The sequence below is a fragment of the Pteropus medius genome, unplaced genomic scaffold (assembly GCF_902729225.1).
Source record: "Pteropus medius unplaced genomic scaffold, Ma_sr-lr_union100, whole genome shotgun sequence".
Lineage (NCBI taxonomy): Eukaryota > Metazoa > Chordata > Mammalia > Chiroptera > Pteropodidae > Pteropus > Pteropus medius.
The window spans coordinates 590,848-611,733 of record NW_024354504.1 but is presented as its reverse complement, the minus strand read 5'-3'; the positions used below and the strand labels follow the sequence as shown (position 1 = coordinate 611,733).

The window sequence follows — 20,886 nt, the reverse complement described above, 5'->3', positions numbered from 1 at the left end:
GAGATTGGGGGTCCCCTGGCAAGTGTCGCTGTGTTGGAAGGCCGAGGCGGCCCAGGCTGGTGGTGGCAACTGCCGGGCACACCGCAGGCCAGCCAGGGGCCCGGTGCTCCGGGGAGTCGCCTTCTGGAGGAGGAAGGAAGTTCGTGGTTCAGGGGGCTTCGTTCCTTTCAAGTAAATCGTCCAACGTGCGTTTTTCGGTTTTCGTCTTAGGTGTCCCACCCCTGGCTGCGACGGCTCCGGGCACATTACTGGCAACTACGCTTCCCATCGGAGGTACGTGGCGGTGCTCATCCTTCTCCTGAACCCCTCGTTCCCCTCGTCGGCACCCTTCCTGCCTGGGGATGATGCCAGCGGCCCGGCTAGCGGGCCCGACCGCGCTGGCGAATGGGGTCGGGCAGAGCGCTCGGCGCCTCACCTGGAAGGCAGGCTGGCCTCGTGCCACGCCACGGGGTCCCCTTCGTGCGCTCGGCCTGCAGCCGGCTCTGGCCACCGGAAACACTGCCGAGGTCCTCCAGCAGCACGTCTCTGAACGGAGAGGGTGTGGGAAGGGTACGCGGCCCCAGGGGACAGGCAGTGACAGGCAGGAGTCTGATGGCGCCGAGAGTCAGTCTCTGAGAGGGAGCCTCAGCCACAGGCTGCACAGTTGCCCTGCTCAGGGGACAGCCCAGCCGGACACACGGGGCCTCACCTTACAGACTCCGCACGGTCCCTTCCGGGAAGAGGAAGAGTCTAGACGGGAGCATTGTGCCTCGGTCACGTGAGACAGCAAAGTTCTATGCCAGCGGACGCACGGCAAGCATTTCGTGAGCGTCTGTTTCGTGCCAGGCCCTGGCATTGGTGCCAGGAATGAAAGACGCTTTTGACACGATGCCCACAGGGACCCCGTGGTCAGGAGCAAGGCTCTCTGGTTCCGTTCTGTGAGGAAAAGGACGTTTCTGGCTAAGACCTGCCAGCGATGGAAGGCAGGGCCGCAGCTAATAAGGACATAAACTCAGGTACCCGGTGGCTGCCGGCTCGCCATCGCTGCGTTCGATGCAAAGCAGGCGGGCGGAAGGGGGCGAGCCCTTCAGCTGTATGTGCGTCCCACAGGGAAAATAAAAAAAAAGGGAGGGAGGGGACAGCCAGAGCGAGGCCAGCTGTCCGGAGTGCTGTTGGCTCGATGCAGCGGAGCGGACGGTTTGCGTGGGCCTCCACCCTGTGGCCGCCCACGGGACCAGATCCCAGGGGGTCAGAGCAGGGGACGCTCCCAGCTGGCTGGCGCGGTCTGGATTAGGGACGGAGCTGCCTCATGGCGCCTCGGCTCAAGCCGTGCGCCTGTGCCCGCCCGCCAGCCCTGAGGGAGCCCTGCCCAGCAGCGCAGGCCCGTGAGGGGCGTGACATGTGCACCAAGGGCGGCGGGACCGGCCTCGCCTGGGGCTCCTGCTCACCCTCTACCCAGGCTGGTGGGGTCACCTCTGTGGGCTGCTGGGCAGGTCCCGGCCCCACCCACTTGAGGCCAGAAGCACCAGTACCCTGTTCGTGACCACCCAGGACGTCTCCAGACATCACCAAATGTCCCCCGGGGGCCACTGCGTAGACCGAAGGTTGTGGTCCCATGGAGCCGGGGCACAGGTGAGCCGGGCAGCAGCGCACGGTGGACGGTGGACCCTCCAGAAGGGGCGCCAGAGCAAGGCTGTGGCTTCGAGCAGATAGACCTGAATCCAGAACTCCAGCACACGCGGGAGCAAGCACAGCCCACGCCACCCTAGTTATCTTCGGAAGGACCCGCCCGGCCCCCTTGGGGCCGGGCCCCCCCAGGCAGTGACGTCTGCACACCCGAGCGTGGACGTCTGCCGGCCGCTTCTGTCTACGTGTTTCCCACTGATCGCTTCCTGCTTGGCGTCACGTGAATCTGCTCATGATTCACTTTACACGCTTGTATGTACAAAGCTCAGATCCCACGCGGTGGGCATTGATCCATCATGAGCTTGCAGATGAAGCTGCTTCAGCTCAGACGTCAGCGGCACGTCGGTACCAGGGTCCGTGCAGCGTTGGGAGCAGGTCTGGTTCGATTCCAACACACTCCAGCTGTGGGCGGCTGTGGGCATGTGGCGGGCACCACAGCAATGTCCCTCGACCGCCAGTGTGAGTGCAGCTACAGTGTGTCAGGCGAAGGCATCGCCCTCGGTCAGCACCTCGTGTGAAGTGGACACCGGTGGAGGACAGAAGGCGGCCCACGCCCTGGGCCTGCAGCTCTCCAGGACATCGGCACTCGCAGAATAGCCGCTCCCAGCTGCTCCCAGCGCCGTCTCCCAGAGCAGAGCAGGAGGTGGAGCCACCTGCGCACCTGCTCTGGACAAGGTGCACCTGGAGCACAGTGCTTCGCCGCCGCCGCTAACCGCGCCCAAGCACATGTCAGTCACGGTCTGCAGCATCTCCCTGCCCTCCAGGGCCACAGTGACCAGACGCAGAACAGGGTCCCCACACATTCAGGCCGTGGATCCACCGGGAGCAGCTGTGACGACCTGTGACTCCCCCTCCTCAGCTGCAGGTGCGTGTTCGCATGGCCCTGGTGCGGGCGGCCCAGCACCAGCCTTGCCGGGCACTGTCCTCACGGCGGAGCCACGGCGGCACCAGCGATTTGCCCCTAAAACACCAACAAGCGCGATGGGCGGAGGCGCAGGCGTAGATGTGGATGTAAATAGGGGCCTAGTCACCAAGGCAGGACCGGGACAGGCGGGACAGGTGGGCGGGTCTGAACCCAGCCACGGGGCGGGATCCTGAGCCGAGGGCCGCGGGAAGGGGCTGGATGCGCTGGTCGAAGGAAAATGCAGGTGGGGAAACAGGGATGAGCTGAGGGGAGCAGGGGATGGGACAGGGGATGCGTGAGCCGACGGGGGTCGGGGTTCCAGGAGGTCGCCAGGAGGAAGGGTACCAGAAAAATGTCCTAACGGCGGCAGCACCTACACAGCCCAAAGCGCTTTGACGACAACAAGGGACCCAGCTTGGTGGAGTCTGCGGTACAGGCACGTGGGAGCCACTCAGGTGGAACTTGGTTTTCGGAGTGCGGTCACCACACTGCGAGGGGTCACGCGCGGTCTCGGGAACGCAGGACGGCTGTGCAGGGCGGGGCCGTGGAAGCGTCCCTCGGAGGGGAAGCGGCACCAGAAGATGCGGGGCCGGTGCCGGAAGCAGCGGCAGGTCGGGACCAGCGGGCCGGTGAGGAGAGGCTCTGCAGGGGACGGCTGGGTGCCACTCAAGGACGGCCACGGGCCTCCAAGCTTCACAGCGGGACAGACGGCCGATGGTAGCGTGGTCCTCCCAGATCAAAAAGCCCCGACGGAGCCGGGTGACGTTCTGGTCAAGTGCATGAACTTGAAGGGCCCTGCGGTCCACGCAGGCCAGGGCAGAGGGGGCTTCGAGTGGTGTCCCCAGCACACGTGGGTCCGAACCCACCGGAGGTTCAGTGGGGAGAACACTGCTGAGTGACTTTGCTGGGGTCAGACGTGGACCTTGAAGGACTCACAAATATGGACGAGAGCTGGCAGGACGGACCTGAAGTCACCAGCACCACCTCGCTACGCCGGTGGCTCTTCCGCGTCCCATTTTATGGAAGCACGGTGGCACCCTGGGACTCAGGAGAAGGCTGAGACGCCACCTGAGACGGCGGCCGTGCGACCACGCCCCCAGGCCCGCGCCCCTCGGCCTGCGCCCCTCGGTCTGCCTGCCCTGGGCGAGGCTGCCGACGCGCCCCAGCTGGCGGACTGCAGGGAGCTCTGGGCTGGGGTCGGCAGCGAGAGGGTTTCCCTTCCACATTCTGAGCGGAAAGCAAGCGTTTAAGGGTCGGTCAACACGGTGCCATTTGTCCTGGGTCCCCAGCGCTCAGCCGGCTGTGGGGAAAGTTCTCTAGTTTCCATCGGGCGAGGGAACCTGCAAGAAGTAAGTAAAACAGTAAAACAGAGCCGCCAGCCCGTGGGATCGAGACCCAAGGCTGTGGATGCGTGGGCACGCCCGGCCGCCCCTGCATGTGGGGTGTGCAGAGCACACCTGGCTGCTGCCCTCGAGAGGACCTGCTCCCACCCCCCGCTTCCACGCAGAGCCCGCGGTGCAGGAAGCCGGCCGGGGCCTCGCTGAAGCCCTGTCTCTCCTCTAGCCTTTCAGGGTGCCCGCGGGCGAAGAAAAGTGGCATCAGGATAGCACAGAGCAAGGAGGACAAGGAGGACCAGGAGCCGATCAGGTGCGTGCGCCGGGGGGCCTGGCGGGCTGTGGGAAGCTGGGGGGACACTCGGGGCTCGTGCCTTTGAGACGTCAGTCAACTGCAAGGTCAGACCATTTAAACCCACCCCAATTCACACCATCTGCATCAGGGCGGGCGATGTAGTAAGTTCTGCATAACAAAGCGCCAGAAAGTCCCCTCGGCCCCTGGTAGGAGGAGGGGGCGAGCTGACCAGGTGGGCATGCACGAAGGTCTGCAGAGGTGGCCCTTACGTCCCAAACGTGAGCCTGCTGCAGACGTTCTGTCTTTCAAGGACCGTCCGGCTACACGCATTCTCAGGCAGGCCTGGAGCCCGGCCGAGGCCACCCGGCTCCTGCGAGTGGGGTGGGACGCCAACCCTCCCGGTCACCCGGTCGCCCACAGTTGCCTGACCCGACGCCCAGTGAGCCCGGGTCTCAGGAACCCCTGAGATGAACCCGGTGCTGAGTCCCTGACCTTACGGTCTCCCTCGCCGTCTTGGCAGCAAGTTTTTTGATTAAAACAAAAGTTACTTAGAATAAAAATTATTAAAATAAATTAAAACTTATTGGTATAAATGAGTGATACAAATTATAGAGAATGTAGACTTTACTGTTTAGGACGAAACGCAGGCCAGAGCCAGCAGCCTGGGGCCGTGAAGGGCACGCTGCCACCGGCGAGGCGGGCGTCCGTCCTCAGCCCCTTGCTGTGAGCTGTGTGAGGACTCCCAGCAGCAGCGGTCAGCCTGTAGTTGAACCTGAGCTCTGCACCGATGTTTCCATTTATCACCAAAAACGCCCTGCTGGTGCACTTCCTGCCGACACCTTCCCGGCACCCTGATCGAGCTCCGCCCCTCCCGCTTAACACCCAACTCCGGAGAACACGGCCAAACACACATCACATTCTCTAGCTCTTGAGAAAACAGGTTTATAAAATGGCCTTTTCGAAAATAACCCTACAACTTCCCATTGACTGTATTTCCATAAAAGCCGTGACCCCTGACCCCGTCCAACAGTGGCATCTTTTCCACAGACGAGTTCTCCTGTCCCACGGGCTGGCGCCGACTCCCACGGGCGTGGCTGTCTGCCCCGGAGCGGCAGGCCCTCCGGCCAGCGTGTCCAGTGCTGGTGCCGGTGCCGGCCCCTCGCCCTGGGTGAACTTCTTTCCTCCTGTCTCCTTTGCTCGCATAGAGCGTGACTTTCTGCGTGCGAGGTTCCGTGCCTTTGTCGCAGAGGCCGCCAGGTCTGTGCTGGCAGCACGGTAAAGTGTGTCTTGTGTCTGCTGCCAGATGCCCGGTGCCCGGGTGCGACGGCCAGGGCCACATCACCGGCAAGTACGCGTCCCACCGCAGTGCGTCCGGGTGCCCCTGGCAGCCAAGAGGCAGAAGGACGGCTACCTCAACGGCTCCCAGTTCTCCTGGAAGTCAGTCAAGACGGAGGGCATGTCCTGCCCCACGCCCGGGTGCGACGGCTCCGGGCATGTCAGCGGCAGCTTCCTCACGCACCGCAGGTGAGCGTACCGCCTGGGCCCTTCCCCGGGGGTCCTGGGGGGCTGTCCAGCACGGCCCCGCAGGCATCGCCAACCCCAAGAAAGTAGGCTCGAGAGTCACGGCACCAAACCAGCGACACGTGAGACGAGGAGACCTGTTTGGAAGAGTCAGACTCGCTGCCCTACTGCTGTGTCCTAGGCCCGCGGTTTGGAGATGCCCGTCAGGACGGCAGTGAGGCCCAGGCGCTCGCTGCACACGCATGTGTGCACACACATGCACGCACACGCACACATGCACGCACACGCACACACGCACACAAAGGCACATGTACGTGCATGCACACACGCACACGCGGACACGTGCGGGTTGACTTACTCATCTGGCTGAACACTGCAGACAGGCCTCACGTGGGGGAAACAGGTGGCATTTGACACAGGGGACTCATGCTGAAGGCCTGGGCCAAAGATGTATCAGGAGATTTCTAGAAGAGCCAGTTGCCCCCACTGATGTTTCTTTGCTTAATTTAAGAAGAAATTGTTGCAGTCAGGTTGTCTTAGAAGACGAGGCCTGTTCTGTTGAACCAACAGGCCTAGCGGGCTCCCTGTAGGAGGGTCAGGGTCAGAGGTGAGGACACATCACAGAGGTCAAATGACTCCATCAGGCTTGCTGTCCCCGGCCTCATGGAAGCCAGGCTGGGGAGGGCATGGGCAGGCAACTCAGGCACCTTGCAGACAATGCAGACGCGGGTGGGGGCTCGGCTGTGTGTCCCCTCCCTCTGCTCGGTGATGCCGTTCTCTGCACCCAGCACACACCTTGACTCGGCCGGTAAAACCACGTCCAGCACGGAGTGAACTAAAGCCAGCGCCCACCCCAGGAATGATGGCATGTGCAGGAAGGAGCGTGTGACGATGGGCTCAGCAGTTTAAGGAAGGCTTTTTTTTTTTTAATTACGAAAGGAAATCCTGCTCAGATAGGAAATTCAAATGGTATAAACAGGATAAATGGGCCTAGAGGGGGAAGTGGATGTCCAGCCCCTGACCCGTCTCTCGGCTCTGGCCCGAGGTAACCGGTCCCCTCCCAGAAAGCGTCCTGAAGCAGCGGCCCACGTGCTGGGGCCGCCGGCCACCCATCCCGATCCCACACCCGCTTTTCTGTGAGCACCACCGGATCGCAGTGTTTCTTCCACGCCTGTGTTGGACAAGTCCTTCCTCACCCGCAGACCCCCAGGGCCGGGCAGGTGCTTCATCGCCCTGGGACAGGCAGACCCTACTGAGCGCTAGCTCTGAGCGGAGCTGCCCCACACCCAGTGGGACCTGCCCTGCCCACGCCTCCTTCTAGACGTGTGTGGTCCAGGGACATGGCAGACCTCTGGCGCCAGATGCCACACACCCCTGCAGGCACAGCCTTAGGATGTAGTCCTAGAAACAGGATGCTAGGTTTTGACCTCGGGCACTCAGTGACAAAATGCTCTCCAAAGTTCCCGCTTCCAGCCTCTGGCTACTCACGGCGCTTTAGTTAAACCCTGTTCCACGCCGTGTGAAGGTACATACACCGGCCAAGCTGACACAGACAGTTCCCGTTCCTCTGGTTGAGGTGGGCAGAGGCTGCAGGAACCGCACAAGCAGACAGGCGCCTCGGTGACGCTGGCAGATGGCAGGTGCGAGGCCTCGTCCCGACGCCGGGCGGACTGCAGGCGAGGGTCAGGAGACAGACGTTAGGAGCCGCAGGCCGCAGGCCGCATCGCTTCGGGGCGCTCTGCCCACTCCCCTCGCAGGCTGGTTCCCTGAGCCCCGTGTCGGGACACTCCACAAGGCACACACAGGTGCGGCCGGTGGGAGGGAGGGAGAGAGGGAGGCGGTGGGGGGCCCTGCGGGATCCTCGTCTTTGTGAGTAAGCGTGCTGGGTGTGCTTCTTGGTCCTCACCTCAGTCCTACCCCGCTCCAAGTAACATTCAGCAGATTCTCCAAAACTAAAATCCACTGAGTCCAACCCTGAAAAATAAGCAAGTAAATAATTTTAGAAATCATATAATCGACCATGGGGTTTAACTACAAGGTCCTTTTAAAAAAAAACTGTGTCCTAGGTCCCCTTAAACCTGTTCCACCTGGACATACGCCTTGGCTTATTCACGCCCAGCTCCCCTATACTCCATTATAAACTGGAGCTAGCCTTCTGCAGAATGTTCGTTTGATGCTTCCCGAGAGAGTTGTAAAAATCGGTCACCGTCCTGATTACTCACTGGGACTTAGTTTGTAATCAGTCGTCTCACGTTCCGTAAGCATTAGCCAGGATGGGCTGACTGCCCTGGTGGCCTCCAACAGAACAGAGGTCACTTCCTGCTCCCGTGAAGGACCCGGATGGGGGCCTAGGAGAGATGGGTGGTCTTCACTCCACAGCCAGACACGAGGAAGACGTGGGGGACCCAGGAGGGAGACGGAGGAGCACATACCACACCCTTCCCACCCGCAGGTGGGACCTAGTCCTACAGCGTCACCTCATGCCAGGGGCTCTGGGGAGCATAGTCTGCGGGGTGGGGGGAGGGGGTGCTGGGGAGCCTAATCCACCTGGGGGCGCTGCGAGTGTCGTCTTTGTGAGCCCAGACCGAAAGAAAACCTTTTGAGTGCCCACCTATGACCTGTGCCTAGTGCAGGAGCCCACAGGACAGGTGTGTGGACCCGCCATTATGAGACACACAGATCACCACCTGCCCTCCGGGGGGCAGGGGCGAAGTGGCAGAAGCTCTGCGCCCCGCCGCCCCGCCCACCCGGAGACGTCTCTGTCTGCGGGAACATGGAGGGGGGGGCCTTCCGCTCCCTCCCATGGCTGCGGTCTTGGCCACTGTCACCAAGACCGCACGCACAGACAGGACGCAGACGGCCACTGTCACCAAGACCGCACGCACAGACAGGACGCAGACGGCCACTGTCACCAAGACCGCACGCACAGACAGGACACCGAGGGAGGGTCCAGCTGTCTCAGGACCTTCTCTGATGACGAATCCAAATTCCACAGTGTCTGTGTGGATCTAGTAACTGGTCCAAGCCGCCCGCGAAACCTGGACCTCGCTGCCCCTGGACCGCTCCTCTGGGCCTCTGGCTTCCCTGGACACTAGACTTTCCCCGGTTGGAGCCCTTTGTCCACCACCACGGGGGCAGGAGGGTGGCGCCCAGGAGGCACGTGGACCTTCTGCGTCAGGGGACACACTGGACGGGCCGTGCCTCACTTCACAGCAGGAGGAAGGTCCCTGAACACCAATCCCTCTGTGATCCTGGGTCACGGGGAGGGAGAGGGTCGTGGTGGCTGCGCAGGGCAGACGAGATCGAGGGGTGGAGCCAGTTCGCTTGGGCGACCACTGAGTCGGGGTTCCTGCCGGGCTCCGCTCCACAGCAGCCAGCCGCCCTGTGTTACCCCAACGCCCCTCAGCCGTCCTGGAGAGGGGCAGGGGGCGGGGTCTCCAGCATCACGTCCGGCCGTTTCCCGGGCGGCCCGCCGCCCTGCACATGGGACACACCGGCCCTGCAGGGAAGACCGTCGGCCCCCTCGCGGGCAGCCTGTGATCCCCAACACTGCCCCGAAGAGGACTCGGGGCCCAACGGCACCACCAAGGGCGCACCCCGCCCACCCCCGCCTCGCGGCCCCTCGCGGTCGCCCGGAGCCGATTCCCCTGCACAGCGGCCTGTGGCCCGTCACCTCGCCAGGGCCTTCGGCGTTTCGGCTCCACCGCGCTTCGGAGGGCGGCTTCCCGGGGTCGGTCCGGCCCCACGCGGCTGCGCACGGCCGCCTGAACGCGGCCCCACGGCCCGGCTCCCATTTCCACCCGCTCGGGAGAGAAAAGCTCAGATCCGGCATCGGCCTCGAAGTGCGATTCCCGAAGGCGGGGGAAGGTGAGAGGCCACGGGCCACACCTGCTCCGCCCCCGCAGCCACCGAAGGCCACGTGTGCATCTCGTCCGGGGAGCGACCACCCAGGCTTCGCGGTTCAGGAAGGTCCGCCTGCAGCACCTCCACGTCTGCCACCTCCCGTCGGTCCCCCCAGGCAGAGGGCCTGCCCCGTTAGTCGCTTGACTGAGTGCTGACCAGGGGCCGAGCCAGCTGGCCAGCAGGCAGGGGCGCGCTGCAGCCCCCGCGCACCCGCACACTCTCTGCTCTCCTCTCCGGGGTCTGACAGCCAAGCTGCTCGGGCTTCTCGTCCGCACTGGCCACGTCACCCCCCCTTCCCTCCTCTGGGCCCAGCTGGGCGAGGGCAGTGCAGCCAGCTTCCTGAGGCTCCCTGAGGTCCCCCTTCCTGAGGCAAACCGGCCTCCTGAGTCTCAGCGCCGTGGGGTCTCCCCCACTGTAATCTGCCACTCAGCCCAACCCCGGGGAACTGCTCACATTCACGGAACTGCTGTGTTCACAGACTTAAAAACCGAGACATCTTAGGGGAACATGGGGAACGCCTGGACTGGAACCCAGGGTCAGCTGGCAGATACGACTGAGCCGATGCCTTCGGTTGTCCTGGCACGTCACTGCAGGGGCGGTGGCTTCTAACGCAGATGTCCTCTCCCCAGTTCCAGAGACTGGGGTCAAGGCGGGCAGGGCTGCGCTCCCTCTGAGGGCTCTCGTGGGTCCTCCTCGCCTCTTCCAGCACCTGGTGGTGGCCGGAAACCTGGGGTGTCCCCCAGCCGGCCGACACCTCGCCCCAGTCTGTGCCTCCATCGTCTCGTGGCCTTCTGCCCTGTGTCTGGTCCAGAGACCCCTCCCCATCGGGACAGCGGCCCCCAGATCGGGGCCCGGCCCCATCACGCCTGCAAAGCCACTTCCAAACCAGGCCCGTCCACAGGCTCCAGGGGTTGGGGCATGAGCACACCTTTTGGGGGGCACCATCACCCCACAGCGACGACCAACGCCAGGTTCCGCTCCGGTCTTCCTGGGAGGTGAGCACCATGCCTCACCACGTCGTAGGACCGTCCGGTGTCAGCAGCTGGGAAGCCACGCGGGGAGCCCTGTCATGCAAGCGGGTGGTGGCTTTGGGGCCCTCTCTCAGCGTCCATCTCTGGGTCCCTCGTTGTCCCCGATGAAGGGAGTGTCTCTAGGGACACTCCTCCCATAGGGGGTGGCAGCAGCGGTGCCAGGACAGGAGCAGCCTGCTCACATCTCGCCCTCACGCTGGAAGGAGAAGGGGAAACAGACTCTTGAAAGGAAAGATTTGTTTTTAAACTTCTATTTGTCATCAGACAAAAGGAGAATAGAAAGGATATTATAACCTACAATATTCAGAATCCAAGAAGCGTTCGTAGAACAAGAAATAGCTCCTTTAAAGAAACTAAATGAAATTAAAAGTCCACTTAGAAGCATAGAATATAAAGTTGAGGAAAGCTCTCTTAAATTCTAAAGAGATCAGAAAAGAAGATAATCCTTTTAAATGGAGAAACAGTTTGTGAGGTTCATAACCAACTAACAGGAATTTCTGAAAAGAAGCAAGAGAGAAAATGGGAGAAAGAAAATCACCAAAGGAAACAGGAGAAGCCCCAAGGCCAAGGTTCCTGGGTTCACTGCGTGACCAGTGCCAAAATGAAAGGGCCCTGTTTCAGTCAGGGTTCCTCCAAGAAACGGCCAGGAGGGGAGCCTGTCTGGGGGTCACGCCTGGGCACGGGAGGCCTGGGCACAGGAGGCCTGGGCACGGGAGGCCTGGGCACGGGAGGCCAGGGCACGGGAGGGACGGCCGCAGGACGCCTGTGACCCCTGACTGCCGGTAGCCCTAGGCCCTCCTGCCAGGGTGGCGCCTTCCCATGGGCCTTGTTGCCTTAAACAGATGTCCCCTCAGACTCGGGCTGGGAGAAGGGGCGGCAGCCGCACACCGCTCTGCGCAGAAGGTCAGCTCTGGAGACTGCGGTTCAGCAGTGACGGTCACACTGCTGCCAGGGAGGAAAGCCGGAGCACGTGACCGAGTGGGGGACGCAGCGCGGCTGCTGTGAGGAAGCTGCGAGCGCCCGGTGTGGATTCCCGGGAGCAGCGCCGAGTCACCCAGGACCCTCGTGAGCCCTGGCAGTCCCGGCTCCGGCCCCGAGCTGCCCGCGGCCCCCAGCTGCTCTGGGCGGGGAACAGACCCAACAGCAAGCCCTGCCCGCTGGCTCTCAGCGCCGTATCTTCCGCGCACGGACGGTCACGCACGCTGTCGTTTCCGCGCCCCTGGGGACTTCAGCGCGTTCGCTGCTGTGGGCCGGGCTTGTCCTGCAGGAAGCCCCGCCCCGCTGGCCTTGGGCCCTGATTCCCGGCCGCCCTCCCTGGATTCCTGGCTGGCGCCAGAGCCAGACGTCTGGGCCGGGCCGGCCGGGCGGGGGCGGGGGCGGGCGGTTAACTATCGGCTGCCCGGACTCAGCGGCCAGCACAGGACCCCAGGCTGTCCACGTCCAGGCCGGAGCAAGCCGGCTTTAGTGAGGGACGTCCCCGCCACCGCCCCGGGCCAGCCCCCTGGCCGGGGACCCCATGAAATCCTGGACCGGGGGGCCCCCGGGTCCCCCAAGCAGCTGCGAAGCAGGTTGGCGGAGCCGCCAGCAGGTGGCACGGCGCCCGCCCCGGGACTCCCGCCGCCCACGGGCCGGGCGCGCGCCGCCGTCACCGCATCGGAATGGGCCCTGAGCGGGGTTCGCGCGGGGCGCGCCCGCCCCTGGGCCTCCTTCGTCTCCTAATTCGGGTCTCGGCCGGCTCGGAAGTCTCCCGAGCCTGGACCGACGCCGCGGCTCGTTGTCCGCAGCGGGCAGTTTTATTAACTGAAAAGAGAGAGAAGCAGCCTAAGACCCAGACTCGGCCCTGAACCTCAGCGCGGGCCCAGGAGTCTGCGCCTCGGTCTCCAGGCCACCGCGGGGCGTCCTGGCGTTGGGGACCCGCGAGTCTCATCACGGGAAATGCCGGGCACCCCTGGCCTCCCTGCGGTCCTCGGCCTTGTTTTCTGCACACGCGCCGCTCTGTGACTCACGTCCGGCAGAACTCGGGGTGGGGACGTAGCCTGCGTGCCTGGCGGTGGTCTGCGCGCATCCTCGCGTCCTCGGTGCGGGGCGAGGACTGGCCCCGCGAGCGGGGCGAGGACTGGCCCCGCGAGCGCGGCGGCCGGTGGAAGCGGGAGCCAGCGCTGAGGGTGCGAACCCCACAGCTGACCTCGGCCACCCCCGCGGGCGTGGGCCCCCTGATCCTGTGTTGTAGCACGCTCACCGGGAAGGGGAGCCGGGAGCTGGTGGGTCACAGCGGAGGAGCAAAGGCAGTCACAAACGCTCACGCCAGCTGCCAGGGCAGGTGGCATCACCAGGGGACACAGCTCCAAGAAGTGAGGACAGGGAGAGCTGGGTCCTGCAGAAGGACCACCCGGCCTCAGAGCACAGCTAGGACACAACTCAGGCCTTGGGACCCTGCTCGCAGAGGAGCCACGCTCTGCAGGAGGGCCGCCACATCTAAGATGAGCCAGGGTGGGGGTCAGTGGTCCTGGTGAGCGGGCAGGAGCCAGGCTGAGGTCCAGGGGCCCAGCTAGAGGCACTCACAGGTCACTGTGGTGACAGTGAGAAGGGGAAGGGACAGGGCTGAGGAACAAGTTCGCTCAGGAAACGTGTGGGTCTGGTCACCAGACACGTAGCTCTGAGGGAGAGGCAGGCCTCGGGGTGCCTGTATCCTGTCCCCTCAGGACATGACTCTACTAGAGCCCCTTGGTCCCTTCCTGTCCCCACTTTGGTGCCCCAAAGGCCTCTGCTTTCTGGCATGGGAGCTGGCCTCAGAGAGAAGGCTGAGGCTGGGGCTGGCGATGGCCGTCTGGGTTGAAACTCAATTACCCCTTTCGCCTATAAATCTAGAATCACCATTAGCAATGGTTCTGGGGAAAGCAGCAGATATGGTGACAATTCAGCATGTCGTGGACAGTCTAATGTGAGAATAGACAGAACGTCACACAAACATCAGACATCACCTGGACCTTCAGCGTGAACTGCAAACAGCAGTGAAAATATTCATTGTATAAGGTTTTTCCCCAGAATAACTATGTGAATATGTATCTCCACGAGGGAACGTATTAGACAAAGATGTCTGAAGAGATACTTAGAAGGCCTCGTATGTTAATGTAGACATTAAATAGATCTCGCTAATAACCATGTAATCTGCTCTGTCATTGGGTGTTAGATGCTAATAGATAAAGATAAACACCTGACAGGCCTCACCATGCAGCCACCGGAGCCACCAGGCACTGAATATAGGGATGAAGTGATATCAATGCATGCATACAGTGTTACACATGTGATCGTATCATATGCATACATGTTACACGCATGTCATGCAGTGTTACGGATATATCAATGTGTGCTACAATGTCGCTATATGATACTGACGTGCATACATTGTTACATGCATGATATCAATGTATGCATACAATGTTTCATATGTGGTCGCACCATATGCATGCATGTTACGCACATATCATATGTGATGTTACAGATATGATATCAGTGTGTACTGCATTGTTGCTATATAATACTGATGCATGCAATGTTACATGCATGATATCAATGCACGCACACAATGTTACCTGCGTGTTTGCATCACATGCATGCATTGCATACATGGTGTTGTATGCATACAATGTTACATATGTGGCCATACCATATGCATGCATGTTACGCATATATCACATGCAGTGTCATAGATATATCAATGTGTGCTACAATGTTGCTGTATGATACTGACATGTACGCACATCGTTACATGTATGTTATCAATGTGTGCATGCAATGTTACCTATGTGGTCGCACCATATGCATGCATGTCACACACATATCATATGTGATGTTGCAGATGTGATATCAATGTGTGCTGCATTGTTGCTATGTAATATTGACCCATGCATGCAATGGTACATGCATGACATCGATGCACACAATGTTACCTGTGTGTCCGTATCGTGTGCATATATTACATACATGATATTATATGTGTGCAATGTTACATGTGTAGCCGTGCCATACGCATGCATGTTACACATATATCACATGCAGTGTTACAGATATATCCATGTGTGCTGCAATGTTGCTATATGATACTGGCATAAGCATACAATGTTACATGTATGGTATCGATGTATGCACGCAATGTTACATGTGTGGTAGCAGCATGTGCATGCAACATTACACATATACCGTTTTCCCTGCACCCACATGTGATGTGCCCGGTGGACCCTGAGCGCGAGTGCAGGGGTCCTCTGTGTGGATGCTTCTGACCATAGCCAGGGTGAGGGGTGAAGGGTTAGAGGTGAGCCTCCAAGAGGCAGGTGTGGCCAGGGTGTGTGACATGTGCACAGCAGGAAGGGACAAGGAGCTGTGCCGTCAAGATGGTCGTCAGGCCCACCGACCCAGTTCACTGGGCAGAGCCTGTGTAGACTCAATGGAACCAAGTGAAATGTCTGAAACCAAACCGCGCATCCGATGACACGCGCTAGTTTACAGATGTCTCGGTGAGCTGATGATATGGGGGTGCTGTTCACCCCGGGCTTGCTCCGGAATACTCTCCCGGGGGAGGGCAGGGTGCAGACAGGTGGCCATCTGCACAAGGGCGACATGGGGGCGGGCTTGTCACTCTGCTCTCCTGACTTCTGTGTGTTTGAAATCAAGTTTTAAACTCAGCAAGTCTGACAGTTTCCATGATACCGAAGCTTTTAAGGAAGACGGCCACTCCATGAAAGTCCCAGGCAGCCTGAAAGGCAGACGTGATGGGCACGTCTCCCTCCCGCCCCAGTGCCCCAGCTGCTGGGACCCCCAAGCCACCGCGCCCCCGGTGCTGGTGTCCGCATGTGTCCCTGAGCCCCTAGGGACACGTCTCCCTCATGTACACACAGCAGCCACACGTGTGCCCTGGTCTGGCGGCTCTCCCTCCCGCAGACAGCGCTGTGCCTGTAAGCAGCCTGATAAGAGGACTCGGTGACCCACCTCGCTCGTGACCACTTTCTCTGCGGGGCTGTGGGGCTCTCCCAAGACCCATTACTAACGCCATCCCACGTCTTCCGTCCCCAGCTTGTCAGGCTGCCCGCGAGCCACGTCAGCAATGAAGAAGGCAAAGCTGTCCGGGGAGCAGATGCTGACCATCCGACAGCGGGCCAGCAACGGTAACTGTCCCCCCTGCCCCTCCACAGTCAGGACGCCTCAGCCAGCTCCATGGCCTCAGGTCACCAGCCTAGCACGACCGAGGCTGACGGGAACCGGCTGCAGGCCTCTCTGTGGCGCCGTCAGCGGGAAAGTGGCCTCCCCCGGCTGTCCCCTGATGTCACCTCTCACCAGGCTCACAAGCCGAAGCCGCAGGTGTCCCCTCAGCAGGGCTTCCGGTGGTCTGTCCCCGGAATCCTGGGCCCTCGGGCCACACGCAGCCCCATCAGCGAAGCCTTCGCTCTCAGCCCACCTGCCAGGTCCGTCCCCACGGCCCCTGCCCCCACGGGTGTGGAGAGGCTGCAGAGGGGGACGGCCAGCCCCGGGGCACCCCGCAGTCCCGTGTTCGTGCATTCGCCAGTTGCTGAAGTTCACCTGCAAACCCCAAGCTAGTCTTCCAGCGTGTCCCCGGGGACGGGCGCAGGGCAGAGAGGCGCCCTCCCACCTGAGGCGGAACGAGCAGGCGCTCTGCCACACGTCCCAGTGCGCTCTGCAAACGGCCTTTGTCACCGTCTGTTTGGGGCCGTGTTTCTGAACATTTGTGCTTTTCGGCGGTGACTTCCCTGCTTCAGGGGCCCCAAGCCTAGCGCTGCAGGGCTGTCTCGTGTCCCTGAGTGCCAGGGGCTGTGACGGGCCTCATGGAGCAAGTCGGTGGCCAGGCGGCTCTGTCCAGGCGGTCGTGCGCTGTCAGGGCGGCTTCGGCGTTGATGAAGTGACAGCACAGCCTGCCCAGGCGTCTGTAAGCAGACGCGCACACAGAACGCGCCCTGCGCTGATGGGCTGGCAGCGGCTCCCCCGGTGCCTGCCCCTGGAGCAGCGGCTCAGCGTCAGCGACGTCGGCGACGTCAGAGTCCACCTCCCGATGAGGAGGGCCGGCGCCTCCGCCCGCGTCCGCGGCCTGGCCACCGGAGAGAGCAGGGGCTGGGTGCCCGCCTTGTGCCTGCGGGAGGGTCGTCAGGACCGGCGGGCTCCGGGCAAGGGCCTTCCCTGACCGTGCTCCATGGAGGAGCAGAATGCCTCAGAACACGAGTCACTCCTGCCCGTGGCCCTCGGGCCCATGCCAGGTGCTCCGGCCCAGGGAGCGTGTCAGAGGCCCCTCACAGGATCTGCCACCGGCGGCCCTGAGACCCCCACGTGCCCACCACCTGACCGCCGGCAGACAGGACTCGAAGAGCCCCCAACATGGGGTGCACAGGTCCTGGGCCACAGGCCAGAGCCTTCCATCAGCCATTGGACCATCCCTCTGAGCACGTCTGGCCCTCACGTGACATGGAGAGAACCAGGGTCACCACGTCTGTACCCTGAGCTAACGTTCCCTGCCACGCCCCTTCAACGCTCCGCTAGGTGCTGGGCACAGCGACTTGTGGGACAGAGTTGTCGCCCGCGGCCCTCGCCCCACCCACCCCCAGCCAGGGCAAGGAAGCCCGTGTGAGACACCAGGACCTCCAGTGTCACCTCTTGGTCATCGAGGGGCAGTGCTCACAACCAAGGAGGAGGCACCAACATCCTCAGTGCGAGTGTCACCCCCAGAGCTGCCTGGTGTGGAGGCCAGGTCCTCAGGCCCACTGGTCCGAGTCCATGCAGCCTGTGACACCGCGCCGGGGGCAGACGTGGTCAGGCAGAGGACAGACTGGGGCAACGGCAGGAACGGACGTGGATAGACCGCTTGGACCCGGGCACTGCTCGTACTGCGGGCTGCCCACGCCTGGCCCACGCATGGTGTGTCAGCTCACACTGCCGAGTCGGTGGGGCAAGGTCGGTCTGCGCTCCGTTCAGCCAGATGCGGATGGTGTGGACACACAAACTGGCCATCCTCACCTGTCACAGGCGACCCCTTTCTTCAGCCATCATTTAGGCCGTCTCGCTGTGGTCGGTGGCTTAGGTGACTAATGTAGTTCTTACAACCGCTGTAGCAGGTCAGACTGTGCGGTTCTGGGGGGTTAGGAAAGTCACTCACCACGAAACCCTTCAGGAGCAGGGGAGGGGTCTGGGGCCTGGTCTGCCACATTTTAGAACCCAGGATGGCAGCTCCCGACTCCCAGTACCCTGGTCCCAGCCGCTCAGAAACACGTCCTTACTCCCGCTCAGGTGCTGGTTTCCAGGAGGGTCAGGTAGAAAATAGTGATTGTTGGAAACTTTTCCGCAAACGTTCAGACCGATGAGGTGGCTCCCGAGACCCCGCCCGTGTTCCGAGGAGACTGTATCCTCTGCTCGTCACTTTATCGAAATCCTTCTAAGCTTTCATTTGCCAGGATGCAGCCCAAGACGGAGCTGAGCACATCGTGCTGCACTTAATGGACATCGCTTATGTCACTGCATTGAGGGAGGGCCTCTACCGGCCAGTGAAGGTGACAGCTGGGGTTTGAGGCACACCGTTCTTCCCTGTGCGCTCAGTCACAGCCAGCGACCCTCCAGGTGCCCACCCTCTACGACACGCTCAGCGGCAGTGGGGAGCCTGTTGCTGGGGACGGCGGGAGCATGGGGCCCATTCACCTCTCCTGCCAGGAAGAACCCGGACCAAACGCCTCGCACAGCCAGCCCCGGCCCCCTGGGAAGAACCACACCAACCTGGTGTGCCGACTCCAGCGCTGGGAGATGCCCCACCGCAGCCCAGGGAGGCGAGGCGCTCCAGTGTCCACGCAGGAGCGGTGTCGCCGAGCGCTAGGCCGCTGGCAGCGGCACAGACGACAGTGTCACTCTGCGCTGGGCGTGCTCATCCTGAGAAGCGTCGGAACCTCGTCTGCGGAAAAGCAGTCACACCGGCCCCTCCCCAGCCTGAGCCAAGTCGCATGTCACTTCGGTCTGTCCTACCTCCTGATTTTGAAAAGTCACCATAAAGTTCTGGCCATACCGGGGGAGAGGCAGACGCTGTTCCCAAAGCACTTCCTTGCCCCTGGGACCGCGACGGGCGCCTCGGTGTAAAGGGCAGGCGTGTTCTCAGAGTTCCGGCCCGAGAGATTGGCAGGTGCACCCGAGGCCTGCAGCGGCTGTCGGCGGCCACAGGAGCAGGACCCACGGCCTCCGGTCACCGGTCCCCACGTCCTTCTGGGTGGCAGGCACTGAACACTAGCTTATCCAGAAAGCCGGCTCCGACGCCCAAGACTGACTCGTGGGAGGAAAGGACTTGGAGGACAAGCCCGTGACGTGGGCAGCCAACTTGAGCGTGGCCACCGCTCGCTCCGGCCGCCTGCTCTGTGACAAAGGCCTGCTGGGGCGGGGGCGGGGCTCATTCGGGAAGACAGCTTACTCCTCCGAGGCTTTTGTTTTATTTCACTGAAAACAGCAGCTGCGAGCCAGCCCCTCCGCCCCCGACCTTCTCTAGTCTCCGCCGCGCTTGGGGCTCCCAGAACGACGCAGCTGGCGTGGGTATCTGTCCCCGAGCCCCTCGGAGGCCTGGGCTCCCATGTTTTCTGTTATTTTTGAGCAAGGACCCGTACCGTGCCACGTGGCCAGCAGGACTGGCAAACCGCTGTGCGAGATCTCTGCTCCTGCCTCCCCAGGCGCACTCAGTCGTGCAGGCCAGACGCCCCGCACGAGGAAGGGTCTGGATCCTCCTGCTCCTTGGCAGCGTAGCACGCGGCTTCCAAGCGCAGCCAGTCGAGGGAGCCGGCGCTGGACACTCCTCATGATGCAGCCGTTCCCCGGGGTGCCGCTCGGCCACACCGGCCCCCGCAGCCCGCACCCCTGTCCCGGACCCACCCCAGCCGGCGCCCCTGCCGGACAGCCTCCCTGCAGGGCCTCACACGCGCGGGTCTGTCAGCTGACCTGTCTTTCCTGCCTTTCGGAACGAGGGGGTTTTATTCAGACATCAGGCATTTGGCAGGCTCCTCATGACCGCCACCCGAAGTCCGCCCCCGAAGTCCACCCCCTCTGCCTGCCAGTCGGCCAGGTAGACTGCCCTTAGCGCTCGCCGAACCCGGTTTTAGTTACGGCTGTTCATCGCTTTCCGACCTCAAACCCAAGCTCAGTGAGGGCAGGGACCCCACAGTGTTGTCGAGGATGTGTGCACGTGACAGGGACAGCGAGAGCAGTGAGCGGGAGCGGGCGGAGGGGCCCGGGCCGCGTCCGCACGCCCACGGCCAGGCCAGCGCGGGTCGCCCTGGGGCTCTGCCGGCCAGCCCCAGGGGCCGGCGCTGCAGTCGACTTTCCTGATTGTACGGAGGGAGGCGAGACTGAGGGACACACAAACGTGACTCCTTTTCAAATTCAGGGGTATTTTTTCCCACCAAATTGAGTTCCAGACGTAAAAGGAGCAAAGAGAGCCCCAGCGTGTGAGCCAGGCCCCGCCGCCCGCCGCTCTAACGCGCCCCGTCCTGCTTGCAGGCATAGAAAACGACGAGGAGATCAAGCAGCTGGACGAGGAGATCAAGGAGCTGAACGAGTCCAACTCGCAGATGGAGGCCGACATGATCAAGCTCAGGACGCAGGTAGCCGTTCTGAGGCCCCGGCCGCGGCCGCCGCAGCGGGCGAGGCGCCCTTTCTTGTCCCCTGGCCCATCTTTTTCTGTATTTCTCGCCTTTGTTGGGTCTTCTGCTGAGGTTTTAGTGGCGACACTTGCTGTGACACAGTGGCCATCAGTCACCCAGTTCTGTCCTGTGTATGTGTTTGAGTGAGTGCACTTCGTGAAGTCACCCAGAGGGCCACCTGCTCTGCGGGAGAGAGATGAGTCATTTGCTCCCCAGGTGTTTGGGTGCTGGTGGTGTCCCATCGGCACGTTGGCTACGGAGAGGCCCCCATGCCCCAGGCATCAGGGAGAATGCCTGTCACTGTCCCTGGGGCTGGTGGCAGGCCACCCGTCTGCCAGTGTGCATTCCCAGGCCCAGACGGGGTGGGCACAGACGCACGGTGTCACACAGGAACTAGCGGGCTGGGAGGGGAGGCATCGGGCCTCTACCGAGCTCCTGCCAGGTGCCCGACGGCAGGGGCGGCCCCGAGGTAGGTGTCTAAGTTTCATCTGATACACGTGGCATCAAAAGTTCACAGAGGTGACTTCCTCCACTAAGCCAGAGCCGGTGGCCTAGCTGCCGCCCTCAG

The 20,886-nt window shown here is 62.1% G+C and overlaps 1 protein-coding gene and 1 long non-coding RNA gene across 10 annotated transcripts in view; one reads left to right on the top strand and one right to left on the bottom strand.

Moving 5' to 3' along the window:
* MYT1L (myelin transcription factor 1 like) overlaps positions 1–20,886 on the top strand; it is a 114,007-nt gene that overhangs the window by 87,410 nt on the left and 5,711 nt on the right. The window contains 6 exon segments of the mRNA XM_039855009.1: positions 211–273; positions 4,133–4,216; positions 5,502–5,578; positions 5,581–5,722; positions 15,724–15,815; positions 20,176–20,279. Of these exon segments, the coding sequence (XP_039710943.1) occupies positions 211–273; positions 4,133–4,216; positions 5,502–5,578; positions 5,581–5,722; positions 15,724–15,815; positions 20,176–20,279 (562 nt within the window).
* LOC120596522 (uncharacterized) lies at positions 2,867–11,848 on the bottom strand. 9 transcript variants are annotated; one of them, XR_005651180.1, is made up of 6 exons: positions 7,942–11,848; positions 7,626–7,693; positions 7,208–7,389; positions 6,515–7,120; positions 6,078–6,303; positions 5,121–5,856 (listed from the first exon to the last, which is right to left on the bottom strand). It is a non-coding gene; the product is annotated as an uncharacterized LOC120596522 (long non-coding RNA). The 9 variants fall into 9 exon arrangements; XR_005651181.1 differs by having other exon boundaries at positions 6,515–7,389; positions 7,942–8,067; positions 8,685–11,848; XR_005651184.1 differs by having other exon boundaries at positions 6,515–7,389; positions 7,942–8,067; positions 10,551–11,848.